Consider the following 25,648-nt stretch of genomic DNA (forward strand, 5'->3'; position numbering starts at 1 on the left):
TTGAGCAGGGAGGTTGAATCAGATGTTCCACTGTGGCCCCTTCCAGCCTACCCAGTCTGGGATTCTGTGACAGGGCAACATACATGCTGAAGCAAATGGAAGTTCTTGCTCTGATCATGATCAAGATCTGCCTTTGCAGAAAAAGATGGTTTGGTCTGTGGTGTAGCGGGAACACATCTCCTGTCACCAAATAGTGCCCTTTTTTGTTTGTTTTTTGTTTTTCTCAATCACACAATACAAAGAGGGTAGTTTGGATTGGAAGGAGCCTTTAAAGGTCATTTAGTTCCAATCCCTGTGCAATGAGCACGGACACCCTTAATCAGACCAGGTTGCTTAGAGCCCAGTTGTCTTAGCCCCCATGCTCCTGCGCCACAGCACTGGAGACACTTCTGAGCTGTATTCAAGGGTTGCAGTTGCAAGGCCAGAAAGGATTTCTGACTTCTACTTACTAGCAGGCATACCCACACTTTGCAAAAGAATATACTCCCTGCTCCACAGGCTTCAGAGCCAATGGGCTGCTCTCTGATACATACAGAGGATGGTCTCCTATACTGGCACGTCCCCCAGTCATTGACTGCCTGGGAAGCAGTTATTGTCACATCAGGAAACAGTGGCTGTGGAGAACATCAGTGACAAGAGCCTCTTTGGCAGGAGGTACAGACAGGTGGGAGCCACACCTGTTTCCCCAGAAGCAATGCTTTTTATTTCCTTGGGTAGGTGCTAGCACTGCATGGGTACCTGGAGCACCAGGGTGGGCTGGGCTCCTTCTGTCTCTGCTGAGGCTCAGCTGACAGACTTTGAACTGCACCTTTAAAATATGAACTAATGGCACAGAAAGGCCCAGGGTGCCTCATCAGAGTCTAAGTCAGAGATATGTGGCCAAACTAAGTGGAGTTTCGGCGGGTGATAATACAAATTTCTTCACAAAAAGTTGCTTTTCTCCTTGCTGCAAGAGGATGGTGAATATGCTACTGCGGCTGTCAAAGCTGCAGGAAAAAGAAGCTTGCTAACAAAAATAAAAATGCCAAAGACAACATGTAGAAGCAAAGCTTTTATTCCATCTGGAACTCCATTTTTTTTGGTTTAAGTGGCATCAGAAATTGTTCCACCTGCATGCTTTGCATATCCCAGCGGCTCCTGTAATCCTGCATCTCAAGCTATGCTGAACAAGAAGGAAAGGAGAGAGAATGAGTGAGCAACACAGAGTCAGGACAACACAATAAACTCCTCCGAGGCTTTCTGGCAAAAGGAGAAGTTGTGAACCCTTAAGGTAGAGCGTTTGCAGAGGGGTGATGCTGTGTGGGCAGCATCAGCCTATGGAAGGGAGCGCGCTTCCAGCAAGGGCTGGAAGAGCTCCCCGGTGAGAGAGGCAGAGCTCCCGGCGTGTCCCTGTCCCCGCCACGCTGTCCATCAGGTGGCGGCAGCGCTCCAGCGAATGGCAAGAGCAGCTCTTCCTTCCGACCTTCGGGGAGGGGACTTTTTCATCAGGCTGAGCGAGATTTTTGAGCCCCAGAAGAGGTGTAAAATCACGCGTCTCGTCAATGGACGCAAAAAGTCAGCTGAACTCGCTCTAAAACGCGTACCGCATCTTGGGTTGCTCAAGATGGGAACTAAACTCGTTTCAGAATGCAATGACAGCCTCCTCAAATTAGACCAATTGACAGAACAGAAAAAAAAATCAGGTGAGCTTTTAGGCACATCAGCCTCTTATTGGGGCATTTCTTTGGCTCATGTGTGGTGAAAATGTCTGGTCTTCCCAACGTTATCAGCTGATCTAATAGAAGACAGATCTTTAAGCTGGGCTTTAGAAACCACACCTCACACACCTAAGCCATCACAGGCTTTCTGTACACAAGAATTGCAAGAGTACAAAAGTTGGCAGGAGGAAGAACCATCCTTCAGAATAAACCTAAAAGAACTGAATGAGTCCTTGGTCTTTGTTAAAAGAAGCTGCAGCATCTCATTGCAAAACTTAGTCCAAAGTGGCAAATAAATATTATTTTCTTTATAAGTAACTCATTAGGCCCACTGCTGAAGCTCTACAACATATACAAAAAATATACAAAAATTCGAAATATACAAAAATTCGAAAAAGTGATGGAACATAGAACCAGCTGTGTTAGAGATCCCTTCACACTGCTTATTTCCTGAACCAGATCCCACGTCTGACCAGAGGTAAGTAAATTTGTCTTTCAGTTAAAACACGGGTACCTTTGGCGAGACTCCTGTCTCATGCAGAGGATGCACTTCCTCAGCTGTGGGGTTAAAACAACGACCAGAACCACTATGCCTCCAACACCAGCTGCCACAACCCCAATGATTGTTCCAATGGATTCTTCTATACCAAACAAGCCTGGGGGAGAAAGGAAGGCAGAGAGAGTAACATAAGAGATGTTTTCCAGACAAGTATGTGCAATGCAGCCAGCATCTTTCCTGCACTGGCTGCAGAGGAAGCTGCCTACTATGATCATGCTGATGTCTTGTCTGACATGAAATCCCTTCTATGCAGGAGAGTGACTGGCACTACAGAGCTACTGATTTTTTTTCATTCCTATGTAGGAACTCCTAAGGAGCATTCCTAAGCTGCTGTGCTGTCTGGTGCTTTAGAGACAGGGCAGCCCCACTGCCCCAGAAAATCTCCCTCAACAGCTAGACACTATGGCATGGCAAAAGAAGCTGCTGCTTGAATTAATGGGACTTAGGCCTGAATACTTCATTTTTGAAAGGAAAAAAAATTACTCTGACAACTTTGAGAAAGCCTATCCACTTCCAAGGGGGACAGCACCAGAGAGCAGAGTTCCACTGAAGTCCTTTCTTTGACTGGTTGCTCTTGGGACTGTTGCACGGCAGAGATGGAATAGTGCTGAAATTACACATTTCATCATCTCAGGAACACAGAAAGGCAATTATGCTGGCCAGAGTGCAGACATTTCAAGAGTAACCTGTGTGCTACTGAGACTATGAGATCAAGCCAACAGGAGGCCTCATTAGAAACCACGACCAAGCCCTTGCAGAGGGGCACAGTTTGCTTGCCTTAGTGTTACAGTTTAAACTGAGTAGTGTTATAAAAATTAGTAACTCGGGCTCAAAAGGCCAAAGGCTTAGTGAAGCTTGGTGAGATAGAAGCTTTGGTGATGAAAAAGAGGAAAATGGCACTTGCATAATTTACTGTTGACACAGAGGGAGGTATTTTTTGTTAATTAGGTAATAATAACCCTCCTAATGTGTTGACTTTTTGGGACTGGAATCTGTCTAGCTTACAGAAAAGGAAAGTTTGACATTTCCAGCTGCTACAGATACCGCAAGTTACCTCTTTACTTAATATGCCTAAGTGTCTATCTGTGAGGCTAAGAAAACATAGCACGGCACTTTTAATGCTGCTTTCATTTTAATGTGAATGAAGTTAATCAGAAATTATGTAACGATCATGCTATATATGATCCTCATGATTATCATGGGATTACTTAAGTCATTCAGAGTTAAGTAATCTTACACTAACTATGCAAGTTAGTGGGTTGGAGAGAAATAACATCTAAAAGAAAGAGGTCTACAGCTGTTCCTTGAGATGGTACCTTGTCACCTGTCGCTCGTGGGGTTTTTGCCAGAGCTGTGAGTACAAGGGGGAACTTCTCTGACTGTTTCATTCTTTGCAGTGACTGTATTTTTATGGATAACCTTATTCCTCCTTTTTGTGGTGTAAATGCTCCTCCTTATAATAATACCTCTGATTGTTTATAGAGACAAGCTAATGTATTTTAGCTGGCCTTACAAAAATAATGAGAAATGCTATTACAGTTACAGTCCATGACACCAGGCCATTACTGCCAGAGGCCAAACAGGACAACTTCTCTGTTTCTGCTAGTGTGCAGACCAGCTTTGGAGGAAAAACAAGGAGAAAAAAGGTAAATAACTCCAAGCATTACCCAGAGCCCTCCTGATCCTGAGCTTTGTGCCATCTCCTGTCACCACCTTCCCATCCGGAAGCGTCACCTCACAGAAATAAATCCCATGGTCACTGATTGTCACATTGAGGATAATCAGGGAAACATCCCCTTGGGACAAGTCTCCACTCATGAAGATCCTGGAGTTATTTGGCAAGATAGTGACATTCTTCTCTAGCAGGTCCATCTGCCCCTTTTCGTCTTCCTTGTACCACTTCACCACCAGGTCAGTCAGGGAGGGATGCTGTGGACTGTTAAGATGACAGTTCAAGACCACAGTTTCACCCTCTTTGGCTTTCTCCTTGGCTGGTGTTTGAGTCACCAAAAGGTTCCAAGGCTCAGGTGTCAACAACAAAGGCTGTGCTGTTACAGGAGTCGCAGCAGCTGCATTCACCTTGTCTGCACCTCCACCGGTAACTCCTACATCTGTACCAGGGAAGAGAGAGAAGAGGACAGCTGAGGGTGATAGGATGATAAATGTCCCTGCTGCTCCTGACCTCTAACCAGCACAGAGAATGGCCCCTGGAATTAGCACGTGAGGACAGTCACTGATGTGATGATAGGGATTTTATTCCTAGGTCCTGCTTAGATTATGTCCTTGTGTACAGAGAGATCTTTTCTTGAACATGAGCTCCTTTCTACTGCCATACTGGAGGAAGGAAGATTAGTGCCATTGTCTAGTGGCTTTGGGTGAAATTTGGAGTCCAGCCAGCCCTATTTCCATCTGCAACACTAACCTCTTTCTTCCCACCCCCGAAAAGTCTCAGGGCCTGATGTTCCTGCCTCAACCTCAACTGCTTTTGAGGCAAAGCAAAATATGCACGTACAGTTTTACACTGGCATTTCTGTTTTGGTAAGTACAGTGAATGAGTGTGCATCTAATGCAACTGCCTGCATGCCAAACCCCAACGTGATTCTTAGGATTTTCAGCATGCACTTTCAGTTACAGGAGAGGAAATCTTGAAATTATGGGAAGACTCTCCATTACCAGAGACTGAATCCCTAGCAGATCCTATCAGCAGTCTGGGGGACAGAACATCAGCCTTATGCCTGTACTGAAGCTGAGGGTGACAGCCATTCTCAGTGAAGGGACCATCTCCCGCTAACTTTTGTTAGAAAAACATGAACATGTCTGTAGCATACATTTCAACCTCCCTTCTCATACTCAGGCACTGATCATAGTATCATATCCTAGAGCTAAGAGTAGTAAGAGTGGATCTCATCTCTGGAAACACCAGCCTGGGCACAGAAAATGAGGGGAATAGTTGCTCTCTCAAAAAGAGGGAAAAGCAAACCTAAAAATAAGCTTTTGCTAAGAAAGAGTTCAGACCAATTTTTGGAAAAGGCTCTTCTATTGTTTTATTTTCTTCAAGTGAAATAGTCTCCCTTCCAGCTAGTTGGTGTCCTCTCAAGGACTGCAGACCATTCCAGAGTGAAGGTCCTGATTTTCCATTGTCTTGATTCTCTCATTGCCATCCACAGAGTGTGAAACTCTATTGTGTGGGTCTGGTAAAGCATCACAATGACAATAGACACTCTCTGCTCAGGGACAAACGTCTCCTGGCAATGGAAAACCAAACCCCTTTATGATCAGTTCGAGAGTTACTTGAATGGCTCCTCCAGGCATGCTTGTACACAAAAAATCACAGTTGTATTCATAGTTATTATTATTTATGACTCATATGGGAGTAGAGGATTTCTGTCAGCCAGCAGGGCCCTGTTGTTCTGGGCACCTTACAAAAGACTGGGATATGGAGCTTACAGTTTAATATGAGACAAGAGAGAACTCCTGGATGCAAAAATGCAGGAACCATAAACTGGCTGTGAAACTAGGCAACAGCAGAGCATGTGAAACACTTTACAAGCTGTTTGGCACTCTCTGCTTTTACCTCAAAGTGAAAATTTTTGACTTAGAACTGGAACACCAACCCATGGGAATTGGATGCCTGAGAATTAGGTTCCCAAATATAGTTTTCAATCCGGTCCCCTAAAATTAGTAGTTCTTATTAAAGGTACCAGGTGAGATATTACCCTTCTGTTCACATGTAATCTGACCAATGAGCCCACTGGAGCTTCCTGGGGAAATCTCAGGTCCAGATCTTCCCTGTCCAGTTAGATACATGTATCGAGGCAGAAGTCATAAAAGTTGAAGTATCTTGACAATATACTTTGAAGAAATACAAAGTATAATTGAAATAACTGACAAAGCTTGACGTATTACAGGTTTGTGCATCAAATATTCTGAAGTGATCTATTTGGTTATTTATTAGAGTGAATTGGAGCAGTTTCATAATGAGCACTCTTTTAAAATCTCAGTTTATTAACCATTTTCTCCTCTGGATAACTCCTGCTTTAGCTAGCGTGTGCTACTGCTACGTTGTTTTCATGGAATGGCAACAAAATTTCTTCTCTGCTACAAGTATTCCAGTCTTGCCATAGGCACCTCTGTAACACAACTGCAATTTTTATTTCCTTCAGTGGTGCAAAAGATATACTTTTTACACAGACACTTAGCGGCATATCGAATGTAACTGAGTAGGAGCAATGTACTTTGATGTTGCCTCTGTTCATCATGAGTTTTATATGCATCTCCTATTATGAAATACCTGGCCTTGGCATCTGTTTTATTCCACATCTTTGATTCAATACAAATCATTTAACTTAATTAGGAAAATTAAAACAGGAGAGGAGTAGGCTACCTTGTTTTGTCCCAACTCTCTTTGGGGGTTTCACTGGGAAGATTAAAGCTACCTCTATTTTTCTTCCTTTCTTTTCTTTCTTTTTATTTTTTTAAGGCTGCAAAACTGGAACATATTAGTTCACTGGTATTCAGTTACACAATGCCCTTATCGTTTTGGCATCTGGGGGCATACCATGCCAAATGCTTTGCTGACTCTGCTTCAAAGCTCTTTTTAAGTCAATTGCTTCATTAGCGGCGTGATGTGTAGGTCCCTTGTCATTTGGATTGTGGGGCTCAAGCCCCTGGAGAGGAATGCAAGGCTTTGTGGTGAAAGCACTTGGGCTAGGCAGGGTACAGAGAAATACAGCAGGGATGATCTTGTCTCGACCTGGACAAAGGATTAGATGATCTAATAGGTCATTGTCACGTGAAGTCCTTAGTTCATGTCCAGTTTTCAGCCGCGAATGGAGAAAGCTCTCTGGGATTCTCTGTAACACGGCAATGTGCTCCACAATCAGCAGTACTAAAAGGGCACCTACAGAAGCCTCAGTCTCCCCTTTCTGTAATCTGCAGGTTGATATTTCCCCATGCAAGGCCATATCAGACCTGTAAGCGAGAAATACAAATATGCAAGGCAGGCTAGAGGAGCTGGGGAGACAAAAGGAAAGAATAAAACACAGCTGCACTCTCTTCCTGTCCTGGAGCCTTACTTTGGTGCCTGGAGTAATTCCGAACACCCGGCAAGTTTCTTCTGCCAGCTGCCAAAGGCATGGGGAACCAAAATGCTGGGGTGTGGAGGTCGGTGCAGAATTCTACCTTTCCAGTTTAGCCTCCTCTCCTTTACTCACACTCAGTAGCTGGAGGAGGAGTTGAGGGCAAAGAGGGCTCAATTTCCAACCCACAAAAAACCCCTCTTGTGATGAAATGACTGTCTTTCAGATGGTTTTGTTTGCTTTAGAGCTCAGCTTCACACTCATACCACGCTGGTGCCATGAAGGTACTTTACAAGCTGCATCCATCTCCCAAACATCTATGATTAAGTGAACAATGACTGCACATTGTTGCTCTTAATTTATATGACTTTTGCCCTGGGCTGAGGTTGGCTTTCACAAATGCATATGAATAACTGCCTTGTGACAATAACTGGTGGTTAATATATCGGAGAAACAAAATAGAAATGAAGCTTCTAGGGATGATGATACACATCTGGGAAAAGACAAATGCACTCTTTCTGAGCATTTATACTAGATAAACAGGAATGTATCTAAAGAGAAAAGCATGTTTTGTATGCAACACACAACATTAAATACGATTTCCCTGCACCCTGAGGAAGCCCTCAGTTGAAAGACACATTTTGAAAAAAAAACAAAACAAAACAAAGAGAACTTCTGAAGCCCAGCTCCACAAACAACCTATATTTCTTCTAATTAAGGAAGGTGGTTTGGTACTCACCCACCACTAAGAAGAAGATGAATGAAGACACTGCAGATCTACAGAGTTTCCCAATGTGCTGGCTCATGGTTGCTGAAGTACATGGCCTCACCATCTCTCCCTCTGGTAGTACGGGTAAAAACTATGTGTGTATTATAGCAACAGGACCTCACATTCTGCCTAGTGAATGTCACACTTACTAAAGTTACCACAGCTTTGAGCTCACAGCGCTCTGCCTGCTCCCTGGATGAGAGCCTCGTTGCAAGTGACAACAATTACTTCCCTGGTGGCTGTTCTGCTCTCTCTCTCTCTGAGAACACGTCAAAAATGCTCTGAGAGCAGAGGGAAGATATTACATTGTTTTTCACTTTAGGATCGTATAAACCACAACTCTGGGCTGAGTATAGAATATCCAGATACTCCAAATGAGACCTCTCTTCTGCTGAACCCTTTCCGAGTGATGGTGAGAACACGAAGAGCATTAACTTAATTTTCTGAATAGCCAGACTCTAATGCACCACAATACCACCCCAATGCACCGCAAAAGGAAATTTCAGGAACTCAGTATCTTTATGGCTATATGCACATGATGTTTACACATAAGCTGTATTCCCCAAAGTGGTTTGTTGTTTTTTGGTGCCTTTTTTTTTTTTTTTTTTTTTTTCCCCAGTGCAGAATAAATCCTTTTTCATCAAAAGTTGACTACTTAAACTCTACTTATATTTAAGTAGAGCTTGTCTATGCAGCCTGGGTGGAGGGCAAAACTGCTGGAGAGGGCGGCCTATCTGCAAAACCAGCAGGTGTGCTCTGAATTAGTCTGTGTTTATACAAGGCCCACACAGAGCAGGACTCTGTGAGAGGAGCTAGAGCACTCCAAGCCTCACCTGTACCACCCAGCCCTGCCAGATGTCCCACGTCTGTACCAAGCATGGGCTACTGTCACTGTTTGGCTGACGCCTCTTCCCTCAACTACAGCATTAGGGACTACTGCACACTTTATCTAATGATCTTGCATATCCTCAAAACTCCCCAGATAATGGAATTGTGTGTTGAGCATCCAGTAAAAACACAGTTCCATAACTCTTGAAGCATAATGTGGTGAGAGAGGCATGAGCATTTCTGCTTTTCTTTGCATTTGAAAGCAAAAAGGATCCATAGTTGATTCACAAAAATTGGCTGACCAAATAATGTCGAGAGGAACAGCCACTCCTGGAGTCACCAGTTGTCACTTTAGCTTTGGTGTGCAGATCCCAAAGCAGTGGAAGCAGTGAAAGCAGGATAGGTTATGGTCAAAGGAACCACAGTCTGGGTTACACAGAGGGAGTATGGTTAAAGGAACTTGGGAGGCAAATACTTTTCTGAAATGGTTTGGGAGAGTGGGAATACCTGTGATTAGCAGGCTGGAATCATACTAGGAAGGGAACTGGGACCAAGTGAAGAGCAACAGAGCATTTCTGAAGGAAGATGGAAGTTTATGAGGGTCTTCTGAAGGAAGTACTGCCAAAGTGTTGGTGAGCAAAGACAAAATATCCATGAAAGGAAAACGTTAGAGGAGACAAAAACAATGAAGTCTTTGAGAAGGGAATAACCAGTAGAGCCGAAGGCACCTAGCAGATCAAGATGATTTTGGACTGAGTTGCTGGATTAGAATGCTGATTGTGACTGTGTGTCAGAGGAGTCAGTGTGCAAAGACAGATCTGAACCAAAGGCGATCCAAACACTCTCTGATTTAAACCCAAGTATTTGGTGTGCTTCAAAAAAACCCTTTCAGGTGTGTTGTGATGGACATACCACCATTGTCCCTGCAAATGCTATTTATGTTCATGTCATCTGGAACTAGCAATTCTCTTGTGAATCCTCCATTAAGTAGGTCATGCCTGAGCCAAAGTGCCAGGTCAGCCAGCTTTCAGCTGAGGGAATACAAAGGGGGTTGGTTAGTGCTGCTGGCAGCCAGTAGCTGAACACAAAGCTTCCCCCACTTGGATAACCCAATATGATCCAGTTTTTGGACAAAAAGAAAAACAAGCTGGTACCCTGAGTGTTGGTGAAAAAAGCCCTCGAAATTCAAGTTTCAGGTGCAAATCGAGAAAGCGAGGAACAAAAATGAAACAAAACACACATTCTTTTTTACACTCTCTTGCAAATTTTGGAGACTTGCAGTTGCTCGTATTTACGCTGTCCTGTCTGGGCCAACAGTTGGGAGGGGGTGTCACCCATGGGGACTTCGGGCACTTTTCCTAATGTGAGCAGTGAGCAGGTATCACGGGGGCCCTGAGATGTCCAGGAGGAGCCTCCACACATTTCCCGGGGAAGAGGTAGAGGGAAAGGGGACAACAGGAGGAAATAGCGCTTTCACAACTGATCGCTTTACCCATGTATCCATCCATCCATCCATCGCTTTTCATCATCTACCAGCCAACTACCCAGCTATGTGATTTCTTTGCACCTCATAGGGCTCTTCTTTCTCCTGTGAGGTGAGCCGAGGGCACAAATCTGCGAGCCATCATCGCTCTGGCTGGGTCCCCTGATTCGAGGAGCCCTCCGGGTGCTCAGATTTTGGGGCAGAAACCGCTCGGCGCCGCGCAGCAGCCTCAAGACTGAGACCCAGGGTTTGCTGGGATGGAGCCCCCCTCACTGACTTCCTTTATGTCACGTCACCCTCCGCTCGGCCCGCAGCCAGCCTTCCCCCTCTCCCCCTGGGGTTCCCCCCGGAGCGGCCTGCCGGCAGCGTTTCCCCTCGAACGCCACGAACTCGGGCTCTGGGAGCCGTTCTGCTGCCCGGGCGCTGTTTAACCGGCCGCGCTCACGGAGGGCGGCGGGCGCGGGGCTCCCCCTCGGGCAGGCGGCAGCGAACGCCGCTCCCCGCTGGCCGCGGCCGGGAGTTTTTTCCTCCTACAGCCATCAAACTTTCCACCGGCGCGGAGGCTTCCCAGTTAACCCTTGCGGAAGCCGCAGAGGGGCCGCCGTTCCGGACGAGGAGAGCACGGGAGGCTGAGGAGCGCTCTCCGCCCCCCATGACGGCTCCCCCTCCCCGGGAGCAGCGGCGCCGCTCGCCCCCGGCCCCCTCCTCCCGCCGCGGGCCGGCGGCGCGGCCGGCGCCGGCCCCTTTAAATGGCGGCCGCGGCCCCGCCGTGCGCCCCGCGGAGGCAGCTGGCGGGCAACGCGCGGCCCTCGCCCCCCTCCATGGTAAGAGCCGCGCTCCCCTCCCCGCCCGCCCCTCCGGCGGGCTCCGCGCCCCCGGCCGCCGCCCCCAGGGCCGCGCAGGTAGGTGCGGGGGGGCGGCAGCCCCGCTCCCTTCCCGGGCGGGCCCCGCGGGCAGCGCTGAGGAGCTCCGCCGTCCCCACGCACCTCCCCGAAAGTTTTTGGGGCGAGGCGGGGCCGCGGGCGCCGTGGCCCGCGGGGCTCCCCCTCATGAGGGGTGCCCGCAGGGCCGGTCTGGGCTCCGCGGGTTGCCGGGCAGCCGCCGAACCGCGGCGTTTCGGAGGGGAGGGGGCGGGCGAGCAGCAACTGGTGGAGGTGGCAGCGAGTGCGGGTGTTGGCGTGGAGGAGCCCCGCGGGGGCAGCTCTGCTCTCCCGGCACGTAGCCCGCGGGGGCTGTGCCTTTGCCTCGCCCCGCCGTCCCCTCCGCAGCCTGTCCCCAGCCCGGGCCCCGGGGGTGCGCGCCCCGGGGTGGCCCAGCGCCGTCTCGGTTCTGAGCTGGTTTGGAGCTGAAACCCAGCGTTGCCTCATCCCGCCGGATCCGGTAGTACAGGCGGGGTTACTCGTTAGGGCCCGGGGCTGCTCTTGTACCGTTTGCTGGGTGGGATGGCACAAGAGGCGTTCTGTGGCTCAGTTTCCCTTTATAAAGTAAAACTGACTTCCAAAGCGAAGAATACTGATGACAAGGGAGAGCGCTACAGAATTAGCAAACAGCGCTGGTTGTTATCTTAATAGTAAGTGATATGAGTCAAATTATTTGTCTCTGAAGTGCTTAGATATTTTGTATATAATTGTACAAATAAATCGTATATAAATATAACACCTATATGCAATTGCATATAATTGTATATTTATATACAATTCGTAGTGTAACTAACAGTAAGTATAAGCACTCGATGTATTGGTATTATAGCAACATATGTCAGTCCTCTAGTAAAAATGCTGCACCTGTATGACCTTTCTCAAGTTCTGAAAGGTCTCAGAGGTTCCTGAGACGTGCTGCATGTTAGGCACTGGTGTCTAGCATTGATATTATTTCAGTTCTAAGTAGCTGTGCAGCTTCAACGTGTGGGTTGGAGGGGGGGCTGCGGTGGAAATAAAATACCTTGATAAAAAGTGTAAAACGTAATTAAATATATTATAGTCTAGGGGAAAAAAATTAAAACCAATGAAAAAGCATCAGTGGGAATTTTTTCCATGCCACTCTCTTTGGTGAAACTACCATGTCGGGTTTCATTTAATATACAGCTGTTAAATGGACTGACCATCTTGCTTCACCTTTCTCCACCACTGCTGGATTACATACCTTACTTCTTTGTTCACAGGAAGTTCATGAAGTGGATCATGGTCTTATTAACCAGCTACTTGCTGATTCAGAAGAGACTCTTAATTCATGCACAGAGAAAATGCAGAGTCCTTCTCAGTATAGCTGGAGTGCTGACTGGAGCTTTTGGGTAAATGTTTTAGCTCTCTCCTAATTTGGTTTTAATTTATAAATATAATACATGTCTATTTTAATTTGCATATGTGTGTATATGTGCGAGGTTTATATCCACAGTTCTCAAGTTGCTTTGTAGTCATGAATTAGTAAAGTGTTCCCCACCCATGTAGTGAGGCAGGTAATTTTATCATTACTGGCTTACTAAAGTGTAAGGTGAGACTGAGAGGGGGTGAAGTTGTTTATCTGATGTCAAGGATTAAGTTAGTGACAGAACTTGTGGCTCCAGTGCCCAGTCCTATCTCCCAGTTCCTGCCATGAACCCATCCAGTGTTTCTTATGCTTATAGAAAGACATTTTTGATGCTCTGGTGCCTTTAAATCATAAGGGCTGAATTTTGATTCTTGGTGGTGCTTGGTGGTTCTGGGTTGTGTTCCTAGTGTTCATTTTTTGTCAAATAAACACATTTGTTTTCCACAAGAGTAAATAAGCTTCCCATGTTTTCTGTAAAAATTGAATTTGTGAATAAGAAAGGCAGAAACAAATTTCTGACTTTATTTTTTTTTTCCTTTCTGAGGAAATGCCTGACTGAAAGCAGAATGTATAATAATTAGTGCTTATTTCCCTACTTTTCTTTTGGTAGATTTTTTTTGAAGTGCCTTAAGAGAAGGTGAATGTGTGTGTGTAGAGTCAGAGTGTATGTTTTGCTGTTAATTTGGTGCACGGATTGTTATTGTTTGATAAGGAAGGAGACCACGTGTGCATGGAGCCGCAGGCATCTTGTAACAGCTGATCTTGTGGGAGACAGAGTGCCAGAGCTGTGAGGAAGGGAATCTGACTCAGGTGTCCTCGGGACATCCGTGTGCTTCAGCTCTTAGGAACATCATCTGGTCTGCTGTGTCCTTCTCCTGATGAGGTTGTCACAGTGCTCATTGTGCTTAGCAGGTGAAAAATTGAGGGACTAGTGAAGGCCAGAAGGAATCCATGGCAGAGCTGTGAGCAGAAGTGGGAGGGGTGTGTGTCAGATTCCCCAAGTCCTTATTTATAAATCTAGGTTGTAGGTTTTCATCACTCCTCCTCACAAACAGATGTCCTAATGGTCAGGATGTCTCTTTTTTCATCTCTCAGGCCGTGAGGTAAATCCCCTCCAAATGCACGTGCACTCTTAAACGGACCAGCGGAAATGGGACAGACCTAATAAAATCCCAGCAGGTCATAGACTTGTGTTGCTAGAGTGAGTTCTTGGGGCGTTCAGTATTTTCTTCACCATCCCTGCAGGAATAAGGATGGGCCAGGTCTGTCCTGCCAGTGCCCAGCTGTGTCTCTGTACTGGAGGCAATAGGAAGTTGTGCTGTGCAGACGTTGTGACTGCCAGCTATGCTCTTGTTAGGTGGCAAATTAGGTTGTGTAAACTAATGCTCGATGGTTTGTATACAACCACTACTTCAGGTGGTATTTTCTGCAAGGAATAATCCTGTTCAGGTCTCAGTGTGAGGTCGTTGGACCTGCAGTTAACAACTCAGTGTTTCCTTGATAAGGCCTGGTGACTGGAAATTAAGTGACTAAAGTATTCTATATGGAGAATGTGGCTGTGCTATTGGCCTTGCACTCTTAGGTTTGAGACACGTGCTGAAGGCTTGAAGTTTCTTTGAGTAGAGCTTTGAGCCTGCACGGTGCAGGATATTGTGTGTCCTCACAGTGCCACTCTCTGCTTCCTGCGGTAATGTGTGCCTGTAACTTCAGGGGAGTGGGATTCTTCAGTGCGGTGGCAGCTGCTGTGTGAGGTGTCTTCCAGTATCATTAAATGATTGTCTTCTGTCTGATTTATACTCCAAGACCTTAGTATGTGTTTGATGTTCGTGTTTATCTGGTTCTGCAAATATGACCTTGCAGTTAAAGCGAAGTAATTGTGTAAATACTTCCCTCTTGTAAGATAATGCTGTGGCTGGAAATGTTGTAGCCTTGCCATCTGTCACTGATTAGTATTAAAAGCCTGTACCAGTCTGGTTGTAGGAAGCCATGGTGTTTATTTTCTCAGCTTCAAGGTAACTGAATTGTAAAGCAGCAAGAAGAAGTCACAAATTTGAGGTGAAAATTAAGATTTTTTTTTTGGTTTTTTTATGCTATGTCATTGGCATCTCTCCTTGCTCCTGTTGACAGAAAATGTTTCAGTAATTTGCACGGTTGATGATCAGCTGCTGACTATTAAAAACAAATCGTTAAAACTCCCTAAATTCTGAGTCATGGTAAATGTGTAGGTGATAGCGAGGAAGGCAGCTCGTTGCAGTGTGTGAAGCATGTGTCACTAACATTTGACAGAGATGATCTTAGCGTCCTGTGGCAGGTGGGGACCTGTTCTGCTCGTTCCCGCTCTTGAGTCAGCGGAATGGAGGAATTGCTACAACAGCAGGACTGGCCTGTGGAAGCATCCAGGAATCAGCTTCGTTGCCAGGGTTATTTGCTTGGAGAGGCTACGTGTTTCCAGCAACTTCAGTTTGCTCCAAGGGTTCATTTCTTCTGAGGGTGATGTACTCTTGCTGATGACAGAAGCCAGATGTGGATGTTAGTGCCTGACTGGTTTGACTTCAATTTTTCATGGATTGAGTGGGAGTAGGCAGTTGTGCCATGCCTCTGGAAGTCAGGCCAGGTATCATGAATGCTCAATAGGTGCTGTGAGCACAAGTAATTAGCAGCAGGCTGGGGCTGGCAGCCTCTGGGACACAATCTCTCTGCTGGCTATGGTGAGTGGGGAGAAGGAAGGGTAGCCAAAAATTTATCAGGAAGGGAAGAAGAGTATCCTACTGTGTGGAATTTTTCTTATCTCTTAAAAAAATAACACTTTGGATATCTATATTGAAAAATTTTGAGAAATAATTAGTTTTCTGTTACTGTAAGCAATTTTAAACTGATCTTATTACTAACTGCTATTTTTAAGGTTGATGGTGTGTCGTGGGATATTTTTTGGTTTTTGTTTTTGGGTTTTTTCCTCCCCCCTCCACCTGGAGGTGGACAAAGCTGGACTTCTCTAAACTCACTGGAAGAAGGAAAAAAGATTGCTTACAAACTTAATCTTGGGGCTTTCTCGCTCCACTGGAATCTTTAAAGCTTTTATCTCCAGTTGATTAATTAGTCCCAGTTTTGACAACTGCAAATAGATGATGAAAGTCAAAGATAATTGGAATTTATATCTGGAAGCCCCATCTCAGCATTCTGAATGCACCTTTTTATCCTTTTTTATGCCTTTTATACTGAAATATGGGTCAGTTTAATATCCTTGGAAGAAGAAACATATGAAAGCCTTAAGTATTTTCCTACCATAGTGAAGCAGGTAAAGATGAATGAGGAAGCTAATGAAAAGGATCCTTGCATCAAAAGTGAGGGTGTTGTGTCTGGCAACTCTAGTTTATATTAATGAACAGTCAACGAAAGTTCATGTATGTCTACAATAAGAAGAATGCCTGTGGGGAAAAAAAACCCCAACAAAAAAACAAGTCCTTCCCTTGGAACGAAAAGGTAGGTAGAATGAGTGGAAATCAAATGAGCATCTCAGAAAATTGCTTGTATCTGGGAGGCTTCTTTAAGAATTTCAAAATGTGAGGTGTCAAGGAGGTGTTGGAAAGAAAATAATAAAGAAGGCTTTAAAAAGGCAGTTGATTGGAGCATAATGCCAGTTTAAAGACTTGGTCAGTGTGAAGGAGTTTGAAAATAGAAGCAAAGAATTGATACAGTGAAAAGTGAAAATAAGCCTTTTAATTTTCACAGTATAAGAGAAACTGAGGTTGCACAAGATCGAGAAAGTATTTTGAATTTTTGCATGCATGGATCTGCTTTCTACAAGAAAGAACTAGTCTGGGAGTGTGTGACAATATGTATGGCAAGGATACAGTAAGCATATATGACTGAAACCTCCACAAGGAGGGATGCAGATATGTATCACAATTGGAAGAAAAGTTATTGAAGCACAGATACAAAGGCACTGAGGCACTTCGAGGCCTAAGACTGGTAGGGTTAAATGAAATATTTCTTGTATCTATAGCTGTTTGAATCCTCCTTCCACCTTTCTCTGAAGACTCACACCACTTTTGGAATGGCTTACTGGGCTGGTTGAAGTGGCAATTCTTTTGGGGGCTGGTACTTAAGGCCCTGTGACAGTAGCTTGTATACTTGGTATGTTGCTTCTTCTTATCTGTGCCTCCAAATGTTTGGGATGTGGAGGCGATACATCAATTCTCTTGACATCGGAGGAGGATTTTTAGCCTCCTTTTTATTTCCTGATATGAAGCAGTCTGCTAAGGAGGATGAGAATTGGTCAAATTAATTGCTATATGTCTACAAAGAGAATAAAAGCCTTAAAGCACATTAATGCTGCGTTTTGGTGGTTGGGCTTTTGCTTATTTGGTTTGGTTTTTTTAAATGCCCTAACTTTAGTACAGATAGCTTTTGCTATAGTTTTAGGACTGGCATGTTGTTTGTTTACCTACCTGGAATCTCCAGAAGCAGGTGCCTTTTGTCAACCCTGTGATAGCACTGATGATACAGCAGCAGTATTTTAACCTGGTGGGAAGCCAAGCTGCAGTTCTAACCAACCCTTGAACATGGGTGATTAGGCTAAAGGGGTTTTTCTCCCTAATTTTCATGCTGGGAATATCTTTACAGCTGTTGGTGCAGCTCCAGACTGAGCACTGAGGTAGATCTGGTTGTCATAAAATTTCACCAGTTCTGAACAAAGACTGGCAGTGGTGCCCTGTCAAAATAAGCTTTTGCCAGCTGCAGCAGTGGGTAGTTCTATATAACATGAATTATTACTATACACATATAAATTAGTCTAGAACCTGAAGATTAATAGGTCAGAAATAAAACCACTTCAGATTTGTGTGATTTACTTATTTTTTTCTAGTCACTGAGAGCAAAACCATTAAAAATGTGACATGGTTCAGGAAATCTGCATGGAGTTGGAATAGTGATATCCTTTTAATGAAAGGGAACTCTCTAAGTTGCAGGATGAGAGCTCTAGGATATGGGAATATGAATTTTATTTTTTTTCCTTTTGTTGTTTGTTTGCAGCTTGTATTTCTGCAAACAGGTAGTGGTGGTCTTTTTCAGGTCTGCTACGGGTGAACCACTTGTATATAAGGAGAGGGAAAGAAGACAGGTAGATAAAACTGTGCAAGATATGATTGTTTTGTGGTATACTAAGTCATTAACAGCATCCAGGAGAAGAAGTTTTGGGGCAATTGCTTGTTGAGTGCCACTTTCCATGGAATTTCGAGTGCAGTGGGGCTACTGGCAGGCTTTAATGAGATGACCAGCGTAATTTATAGCCAAGCAGTTTATGTAATTGGCCACAGTCACTCCTGCCTTATTAACTATGCAGTATTGTGGTTTAGTATGCTCCTCCAGGTTTTCACTGTAGTCTTTCCTGATCGAAAGTATTTATGTATCCTTTTATGAGTTGCTGAAAACTAAACGGCACCAAGGGGAATTACCACCCTGGTGACTGTTTCCTTCATGATGTTGTTTTCTTATCCTTGTGTGAGCGCTGTTACTAAACTTAAATACAGATCAGAGGTGCAGTTACAGAGACAGATTTTACTGGCAGGGTAAGGAGGGAAATGTCCAACTGTTCATTTGCTTCTGTATTTGGCTGCTTTGGCATCAGATAATCTTTGTTGCCGGTAAGGAAGATGAGTTGAGAAGTTATGTCACGTAGTTTCTTTATCGTATAAGGCATTTTTCACCACACTGAAAACGTGGATTTTCCCCGTGTTTGTTAAAGGGATCAAACAAGTCTAAAGCCAGGCAGTTTGAATTGTTTTGTATTACTTGGGCAGCCTGCAAGTGAAAGATCAGGTGAAAAAACAGCTGTTCATAACCAATAACATTGGCTACTTGTTTCACACACGTGCTGTAAAAACAAATGTGAGTCAGATGAAACTGCTGTTCAGAAAGGAATGTATTTTGTTACCCGAAAGGAAATAATCTGGGTTGAGCTTTTAATTGCCATTGCATCATAATACTTACTACATTTATGGCTGTTGAAACCTGGACAACATTGTTACAAGACTCAAAATTAGCCGGGGGAGTAGACAAATTGATTTGAGCTAAAGGGTAATTTTGTGCTGGAGGAGGACAAACTCACCTCAAGTCCAGTGTTAAGATATAAAGTGCAGTGTTCATCCAAACACACTTGATGTATTTGTATTAAGTTTGTTTTAGAAGTTAATGTATCACAGGACTTTGTTATATTTTGATTTTCCTTTTTGTTAAATCTTCATGGGGTAGACAAAATTACTAAAATAAAACAAAATAAATGCTGCATTTATGAAGTCAAAAAAGTAGGTACACATCTACAACTTTTCCTTAAAATGAGAAGGAGTTGGGCAGTTAAGAGCCTTGTGAACTTGGCTTGTGCAAGTAGTGTTCTGGGGAGGCAACAGGAGGTACGGTTTCTGGTCAGGGGCATTGTAGGAATTGTTTTACCACCAGGTTCATCGAAGATGTTATTGCCAGCTAGGAAGGCATTGCTGAATAAATCTGGGATTGGGACATCTTGGCTCTTAAAAGCTAAAAGCACCTTAATTATTAATTCAGAACTGAGGAAGATGTTTGTCCATGGAAGCGTCCAAAGCTCTAGAATTTTTTACGTAACTTTTGTATTTAAAATCTAAGTGTTTGTTTCAGGCAAACTCAGAGGTGCTTGGTGGCAGTTATATCAATAATTATATTTGAAACTGAAATAATCAGCCTCATTGCTAATTGCAAATGTCCACATTCAGGTGTTCAATCAGCTGCAGATGGTGTTATAAACAGGAAATGCACTTATAAAACAATCTATGCTACTGCTGTTTTTGAGACCTGAGTCACACTGGTACCCTGGCTCTGGTAAGACCTTTCTGAGATCACTTGGAATCCTCTCACTGGCTTTCTGATGGAAATAAATTGCCAGTGAATATTTTTCTGTGCGGATATACTTCCCAGTATCTTGCTGCTCTTTCAGCACAGGGAGATTCCCGTGATGTATCCCCGTCTTTGCTTTGGGAAAGCAGGAGAGTTGCCTTGTTTTTCTGGTGAAACCAGTTCCTGCTATTTACATATGTAGCTGATCTTGAGAGCAGAGCTGCAGGCTGTCCAAAGCCACCACCCAGCTAGGTGCGCAGAGACGGCCACTTATCCTAGCCAGCAGCCCGGGCTGCAAAATGACTAAATACAGCCTCTTTGTGTTCCATTATCCTTTCCTTTTGGACTTTCAGGTTTAAATCTGAGTGATTAAAATACCTTGACACGCGTTTTTCTGTTTCTTCTGTCAGTTTCCTCAGTAGGGCTGTGCTGGGAGAGGGCTCTCTGCTGCTGGTTCCATGTAGTTAGTTGTGGAAATGTAGCAGACAGGTCCTAGGTAAGGGAGGTGGAAAGGGAGAGCCAGCATAAGGAAAGCAGAGTAGGTGCATGCCTGCTGTTCCCCTCTCAGGGCAGGCAGAGGTCTGTTGGGCATGCAGAGCCCTGTATCCCTTGCCTCAAAGTGCCTATGGAGAGGTGAGCTCTGGGTGGCTGGTAACACGCACATCTTGGGGAATTTGGGTGTATGTGAAGCATGCCCTGATGTCCTGAGCGCAGACTGAAAAGGTGTTTCATTGAGGGCTTGGCTTAAAACAGGGGGCAGTGGCTGGGTTTTGTGTGAGAGTCAATTTGTCTCTGTGCCGAGTTGCCAGGTGCAGATGTACTCTTAAGGCTGGTTCATGGATTGGAGCCTTCAGCGATGCAGAGAGGAGGGTGCTAGGCATTAAGTGCTTCTCTCCAGGCTGGTGTTTCCCTGGTGATAGATAGTACTTTCCTCTGCTATTCCCTTTGGGACTTATGTGAACTTAAAGTGATTTATGCTACTGCAGTCTGCTTCCCAAAATCAGTTTTGGTGATGGTGGTTTTAGGTTGGAGCTGGGCAGTTCTTAAACGCCAACCCCTGCATGAGTTTTCTTTGCCCAGCTGCTGCAGCGTTTGTGTGCCTGTTCTGCAAGGCTAGTGTGTTCAGCCTTTCCCAAGCTGGCGTGCAAGCAGGGGCTGGCAGAACGCTAGCTAGCGCTGCTGGAGGGTGGCCAGCACCAGCTCTGAGCAAGTGGGTGAGAGGGGGGAGCTGTAGAGGCTTTGGCCATGGATCTGTATGATTTGGAACAGGCTGCAGGCAGCTAGAGGAGGTATGTGTAGGGGGTGTGTGTGTCTTCTGACTTTACATTAGCTTCATGCCTCAGTCAGTTTTATTCTGAAATGGAACATATGCTTTGCTCTGCATTGTACGTGGCAAGCTTGAGATTTTTATCTCCAAATCAGAGTTGGTATGAAAGTACATTGGCTTGGCTGTTAAAATGCTTTAAAACACTTACTTGCAGGGGGATTAAAAAAAAACCAACATACTGAATACTACAAAACCAAAACCATTGCCTCAGAATAAGAAGAGGATATTCTCAATCCAATGTCTTGTTTTTCAGGAAAAAATATGTAGTACTAGTATTGGCAAGAGGCTTTCTTATAATTGATAAGAAGGTTACCAGCTTGTTTCCCAAGCACCTTGTTGGAAACAAGCACCTCCAGCTGAACCCTATTTCAGTGAAATGTGAAAATGAGCTCATCCTAGTGTGACCTTGAAGGGGAAATTTATGAGAGTTCCTCACATGTTCTAAACTGAAATAAATACTCTGTTACAAAATTCTTCCAGGTCTTTTCTACTGGTTGGGTGTTTTTTTGAGAACGTTAAAAATGTAATCTCTAACTGGTTATGCAACTCAAAGCTCTCTGAAGAAATACCTTTATATTTTCAACTCTAAGTCTTCTACTTTCCTTCTTGGGAAGGATGCCAGATTTTAAAATTCTTCACGAAAATGTTACCTTTGTCATAATTATATAACCTGATGTTAGCAGCATAGTATTACATAGGATGTTAAATTTTCTTGTCTGTCAAAATCATAATTGTAGCAACTTTGGTTGTGGATTTTCTAGGCTATTTTCAAGCCATGCTCTACCATGTCTTGATATCTGTATTTATATAGGAGAGGCTGAAGCATGAGACCTTCATTTCTGCTCTTGGAAGGACACTGTGACTGGTGAGGTGCAGGAGATGACCAGGCCTTCTGTGAGCAGTACTCCAGTTCAGCCAAGTCAATGTTCCATATGGGGAAACACCTGTGATCAGGTCTCCCTGGTCAGTAGCTGACCAGGACTGCTTTTGAGGAGAACAGGCTTTCACACAGGCTTTTTCACCATGTGTCAGATTAATGATGGCTTGGTGAAGCTGAAGTCCATCTCAGTGGGTAAGAGCTGGCACACAGTGCTTTGATGTGCTGTACCCAGTCTTCAAAGGAAATCGAAAGAGTCTCCCTTTCAGAAGCACCTCATACAGTCACTTTTATGGCGCTGGGCGTCAAATGGGTGTCCAATATTTCAGCAGCTCTCCATAATGAAATAGTTCAGAGGAGTTTCTTTCTATGTGGATTTTTGGGAGCTCCTGGTGTTAGTGGTAGATCATAGTGTCTGACACTTTCAGTGTGCCTGCCTGTGCCTATGTGAGAACTAGTTAATAGTTCATTTTGGGAGAACTAGGGACTCCGTCTTTAGCCTTGTTTATGGGCTCTTGTAGGCTTAAAAAACTGCAGCCACCACCCCTCACTCCCTTATCCACCCCAATCTTCCCACCCCCAACCAAACTGGAAGATACAGTAGCTGGGGTATTTGCCAATGACCTGTATTTTAATATCCCTTTCTTTAAATTATGCATACTCTATTTCCAACAGAAGAAAGACATACTTTTGCCGTAGTTCTACTGGGTGCCACTGTAGGAGAATTCTGTTGTTTGTTTTCTGCTCACTCGCTAAGAAACGTTAGACTTCCTTCCTTCTTCAGCTTCCACAAAGAAATGGGGGGCTGGGACACAGGAGTGGGGACTGTGCCTGCCAGTGGCCCTGTGCTTGTGAGACTCCCCTCTCCACAGGTAAGGGTGAAGGGAAAAAAAGCATATAATGGATGTAAGGAAAATAGCTGTAGCTCCCTAAACATTGCCCCCTCCCACTGTGGCTAGGAGCTCGTTCACATTTCCTTGAGAGCATGGGAACTTTTGGAAAGCAGGCTCCTAAGGAATACAATGGTTGAGCAAACCCTGGCAACAGTTGCTTGGTTTCTTTTTTTTTTTTTTTAATTGGTTGACATGCCTCTCATGACCTATCAATTAAATACAACTGTGTGGATAAGCAGATGTGATCAAATACCTCCTTATTAAAAACAAATAAACAAAAACACACACACAAAAACCCAAACACACACACACAAAAAAAACCCCCACCTCCCCCCAAAAAACACCAAAACCCACCAAAACAAACAAACCCCCACAAAAACAAACAAAAAAACCACCCCAAAAAACAAACCAACAAAAATGCCCAAACACACACAACACCCCTCCTCAAACCAACAACAGTGAACCAAGGTGCTCAGTATGCTGTACACCACACAGTAAGTCACCCTGACTACTGTTAATCTTCAGGTGCTGTGAGTGGTTCTTTCCCTGTGTAAGTTAAATGCTTTTGTCCTTCAAGAGAGGAAAGAGCATAAGTCACTGCTAGTTAAGCTTTTGTGTACTCAATGATTGAAAGTTGTTCGTAAACCTTTTTTTTTTTTTCCCTGTGATTTTTGTAAAGAAGTGGTTAGTGAAAATAGATGTCTGTAACAGAGTGGATCTGGACTGTTTACGTGTGGCAAGGTAAACTGAACAAGTCTGGCACTTCCAACACATGCAGCCTAGTGCTTGTTGTCAGAAGTGGGAAACTGTGCCTTGTAACTGCAAAAAGATAAGGCAGACTGGTAGTCATGTGAATGTGAGCTTTCACTGTGATTCTGTGCCTAAAAGCACTCTGTGATTCAGGTTTATCTGTTTGTGGTAACTCCTGCAATGCTATATCTGGCTTTCAAGAAAGACACTGAAAGTGAGAGGATTCAGAAAAGTCTGGAAAAGAAACATCTTTTTTTGCTAATACACTTAAGAATCTTAATCCCATAGTTCTAGAAGGAGATGTGGAGTAACTTGCTTACAATCCAAAAATAATTCACAGAGTAAAGACAAAGTTAACCAAATGTACTAGTAGAAGAGCTGTCCATAGGTAGGATGGATTTTTACATCCAGGGGGAGTTTTAATTTAAAAAGGTAAAATATATATTTCATTCTTTTCTAAAGGGAAATTTGGTCATTGCAGCTCTAGTTTTAAGGCCGGAGAGCTGTGGCTTGTGTGTTACAGACTGGAGAGGATGATTAATGAACTTTTGTGGACTGAAGAAATGGCTGCAGTGGGATTAACATTTCTGTGATGGAAAGGCTTGTCAGACCTGGCACCTTTTACAGAAGAGAGATCATCTCAGTGTGCCAGGGGAAGTGTTCCTGTGTTAATAAGGGAGTCTGCCTGAATCTGTCTTGGAGTATGTGAAGTCTTGTCTGCCTTACACCGTTTAATGAGCCTTTTGTTCTGGGCTGTTAACTTGGTTCTTATCTCCCCTAGTGAGGCTTTAACCTCACTAAAGTGGGATCTTGCTGGTGGATATTTTTGGTGGGGTTTTTTTGTTTGTTTGTTTTAGTGGGTGTTTGTTTGTTGGGTTGTTTTGGGGTTTTTTTTGGTAAGTTTTGGGTTGATATTGGGTTGATATTTTTCCCTATTGTATTAGATAAGTTTAAAGAATATTTGCAGTATGGAGGAGTCTTGTATAAAATCCAGGCTTCTCTCTGGTTGTTGTTCTGGAGGCTGTGTTCTTTTTCTTTTTCCTGATGTGAAGAAGGTGATGAACTGAATAAGGAAGGAATCATTATTCACTAGAAATGCAACAGCTTTTGCCAGAATACTTAAAGTTTGTTTTAATATGCTAATGTAAGGTTAAGATGTATTTTTATCCTAAACTTACTAATACCTCCAAATTTGTTTTTGACCATGTCTGGAAACTTATAGGAAAGTATAGGTCTTTGGGGAATAGTCAGGTGTTCTTTTAAGTGGGGTTTAGAGTTAGTGGCCTGGATTTACATGTTGTTAGACAGAGGAGGAAAGGTAGAAGTTCCATGGGCCATATTTTGATGGTTAAGTGAGGCTTCTGAGCATAAAAGAAATGGTAGTTTGGGCAGCTTGCTGATTGGCTTGTTTGATTCTGGGACCCCGAGCCTGTGGTGGTAACTGATAGGGAGACTGAAGCTCAGTGGGAGGCGTCTCTTGAAATGAGGTGATAGGAGGGTTATTGCCCTACTGGTGAGGTCAACTTACCTGTGATCTCAGCTGTTGCATTCATAGCTGCATGTCACAACTGTGGAATGCAAATTGTCAGGTAACCGGGGTTTTGTGGTGTCTCAAAACAAAGGGAAAACACTAACAGAACAAATGCAGAATCATTGCTGTCATTAGTGATTGTTAGAAAATGTGCACACCATTCTGCTGAAGTTGATTGCTTATTTGTATGCTTAGTGATATCTGCAATCAAGTAATTTCCTAATGATTAGGAATTTTGCTGTACTCCCGGGAGAAGGTGTTGCTTCATTTTCTTCTGCAGTTTGCCAAATGGCTCAAATTGTTTGCAGTGGCTGCTCTTTGAAGATGTAAATGCGAAGGGAAACACTTTTTTTTTTTTAACAGGCTTCTATCCTATAAATAACTCATCTTAGTTCTATTTAAGTTTACATATTTTTTTCTGGAACATGACTTTATGTAGTTGAACTGGTCCATTTCTAAACAAGGTATGAGAATCATTTGGTTATGTGTCTCCAGTATCTGGTTCTTACATAACTATCTTCTCTAAAACTTTCTGGTTTCACTGGTCATTCACTGAGAATGGTTTTCTGTTTATGATATTTTACAGGTTTCTGGTGTATTTTGTGGCTTCAGATGAAAAATGCTAATAAGTTGTTGGCTGTACTTAATAATTTCTTTGGTGATTAAATATAGCATAACCATAAAT

General features: G+C 44.0%; 2 protein-coding genes across 6 annotated transcripts in view; one reads left to right on the forward strand and one right to left on the reverse strand.

Annotated features, from left to right (window-relative positions):
- Nucleotides 1–1,067: 1,067 nt before the first annotated feature.
- On the reverse strand, nucleotides 1,068–8,168 carry LOC120749525 (uncharacterized). The gene is made up of 4 exons (XM_040057021.2): nucleotides 8,074–8,168; nucleotides 3,924–4,367; nucleotides 2,212–2,353; nucleotides 1,068–1,162 (listed from the first exon to the last, which is right to left on the reverse strand). The coding sequence occupies exons 1-4, from the start codon at nucleotides 8,165–8,167 to the stop codon at nucleotides 1,153–1,155; spliced, it is 690 nt and encodes a 229-aa protein (XP_039912955.1). The 5' UTR covers nucleotide 8,168; the 3' UTR covers nucleotides 1,068–1,152.
- A 2,995-nt stretch (nucleotides 8,169–11,163) lies between these two features.
- GRAMD1C (GRAM domain containing 1C) overlaps nucleotides 11,164–25,648 on the forward strand; it is a 51,601-nt gene continuing 37,116 nt past the window's right edge. For 2 of the 5 annotated variants that reach the window (XM_040057015.1, XM_040057016.2), the window contains exons 1-2: nucleotides 11,164–11,238; nucleotides 12,576–12,704. In XM_040057015.1, coding sequence (XP_039912949.1) covers nucleotides 11,164–11,238; nucleotides 12,576–12,704 — 204 coding nt within the window. Of the gene's footprint in view, nucleotides 11,239–11,273; nucleotides 11,317–11,663; nucleotides 11,795–11,962; nucleotides 11,985–12,575; nucleotides 12,705–25,648 lie in introns of those variants that run through there. The other 3 variants (XM_040057018.2, XM_040057017.2, XM_040057020.2) reach the window with 3 other exon arrangements.

This window comes from Hirundo rustica, chromosome 2, assembly GCF_015227805.2.
Source record: "Hirundo rustica isolate bHirRus1 chromosome 2, bHirRus1.pri.v3, whole genome shotgun sequence".
Taxonomy (NCBI): Eukaryota; Metazoa; Chordata; class Aves; order Passeriformes; family Hirundinidae; genus Hirundo; species Hirundo rustica.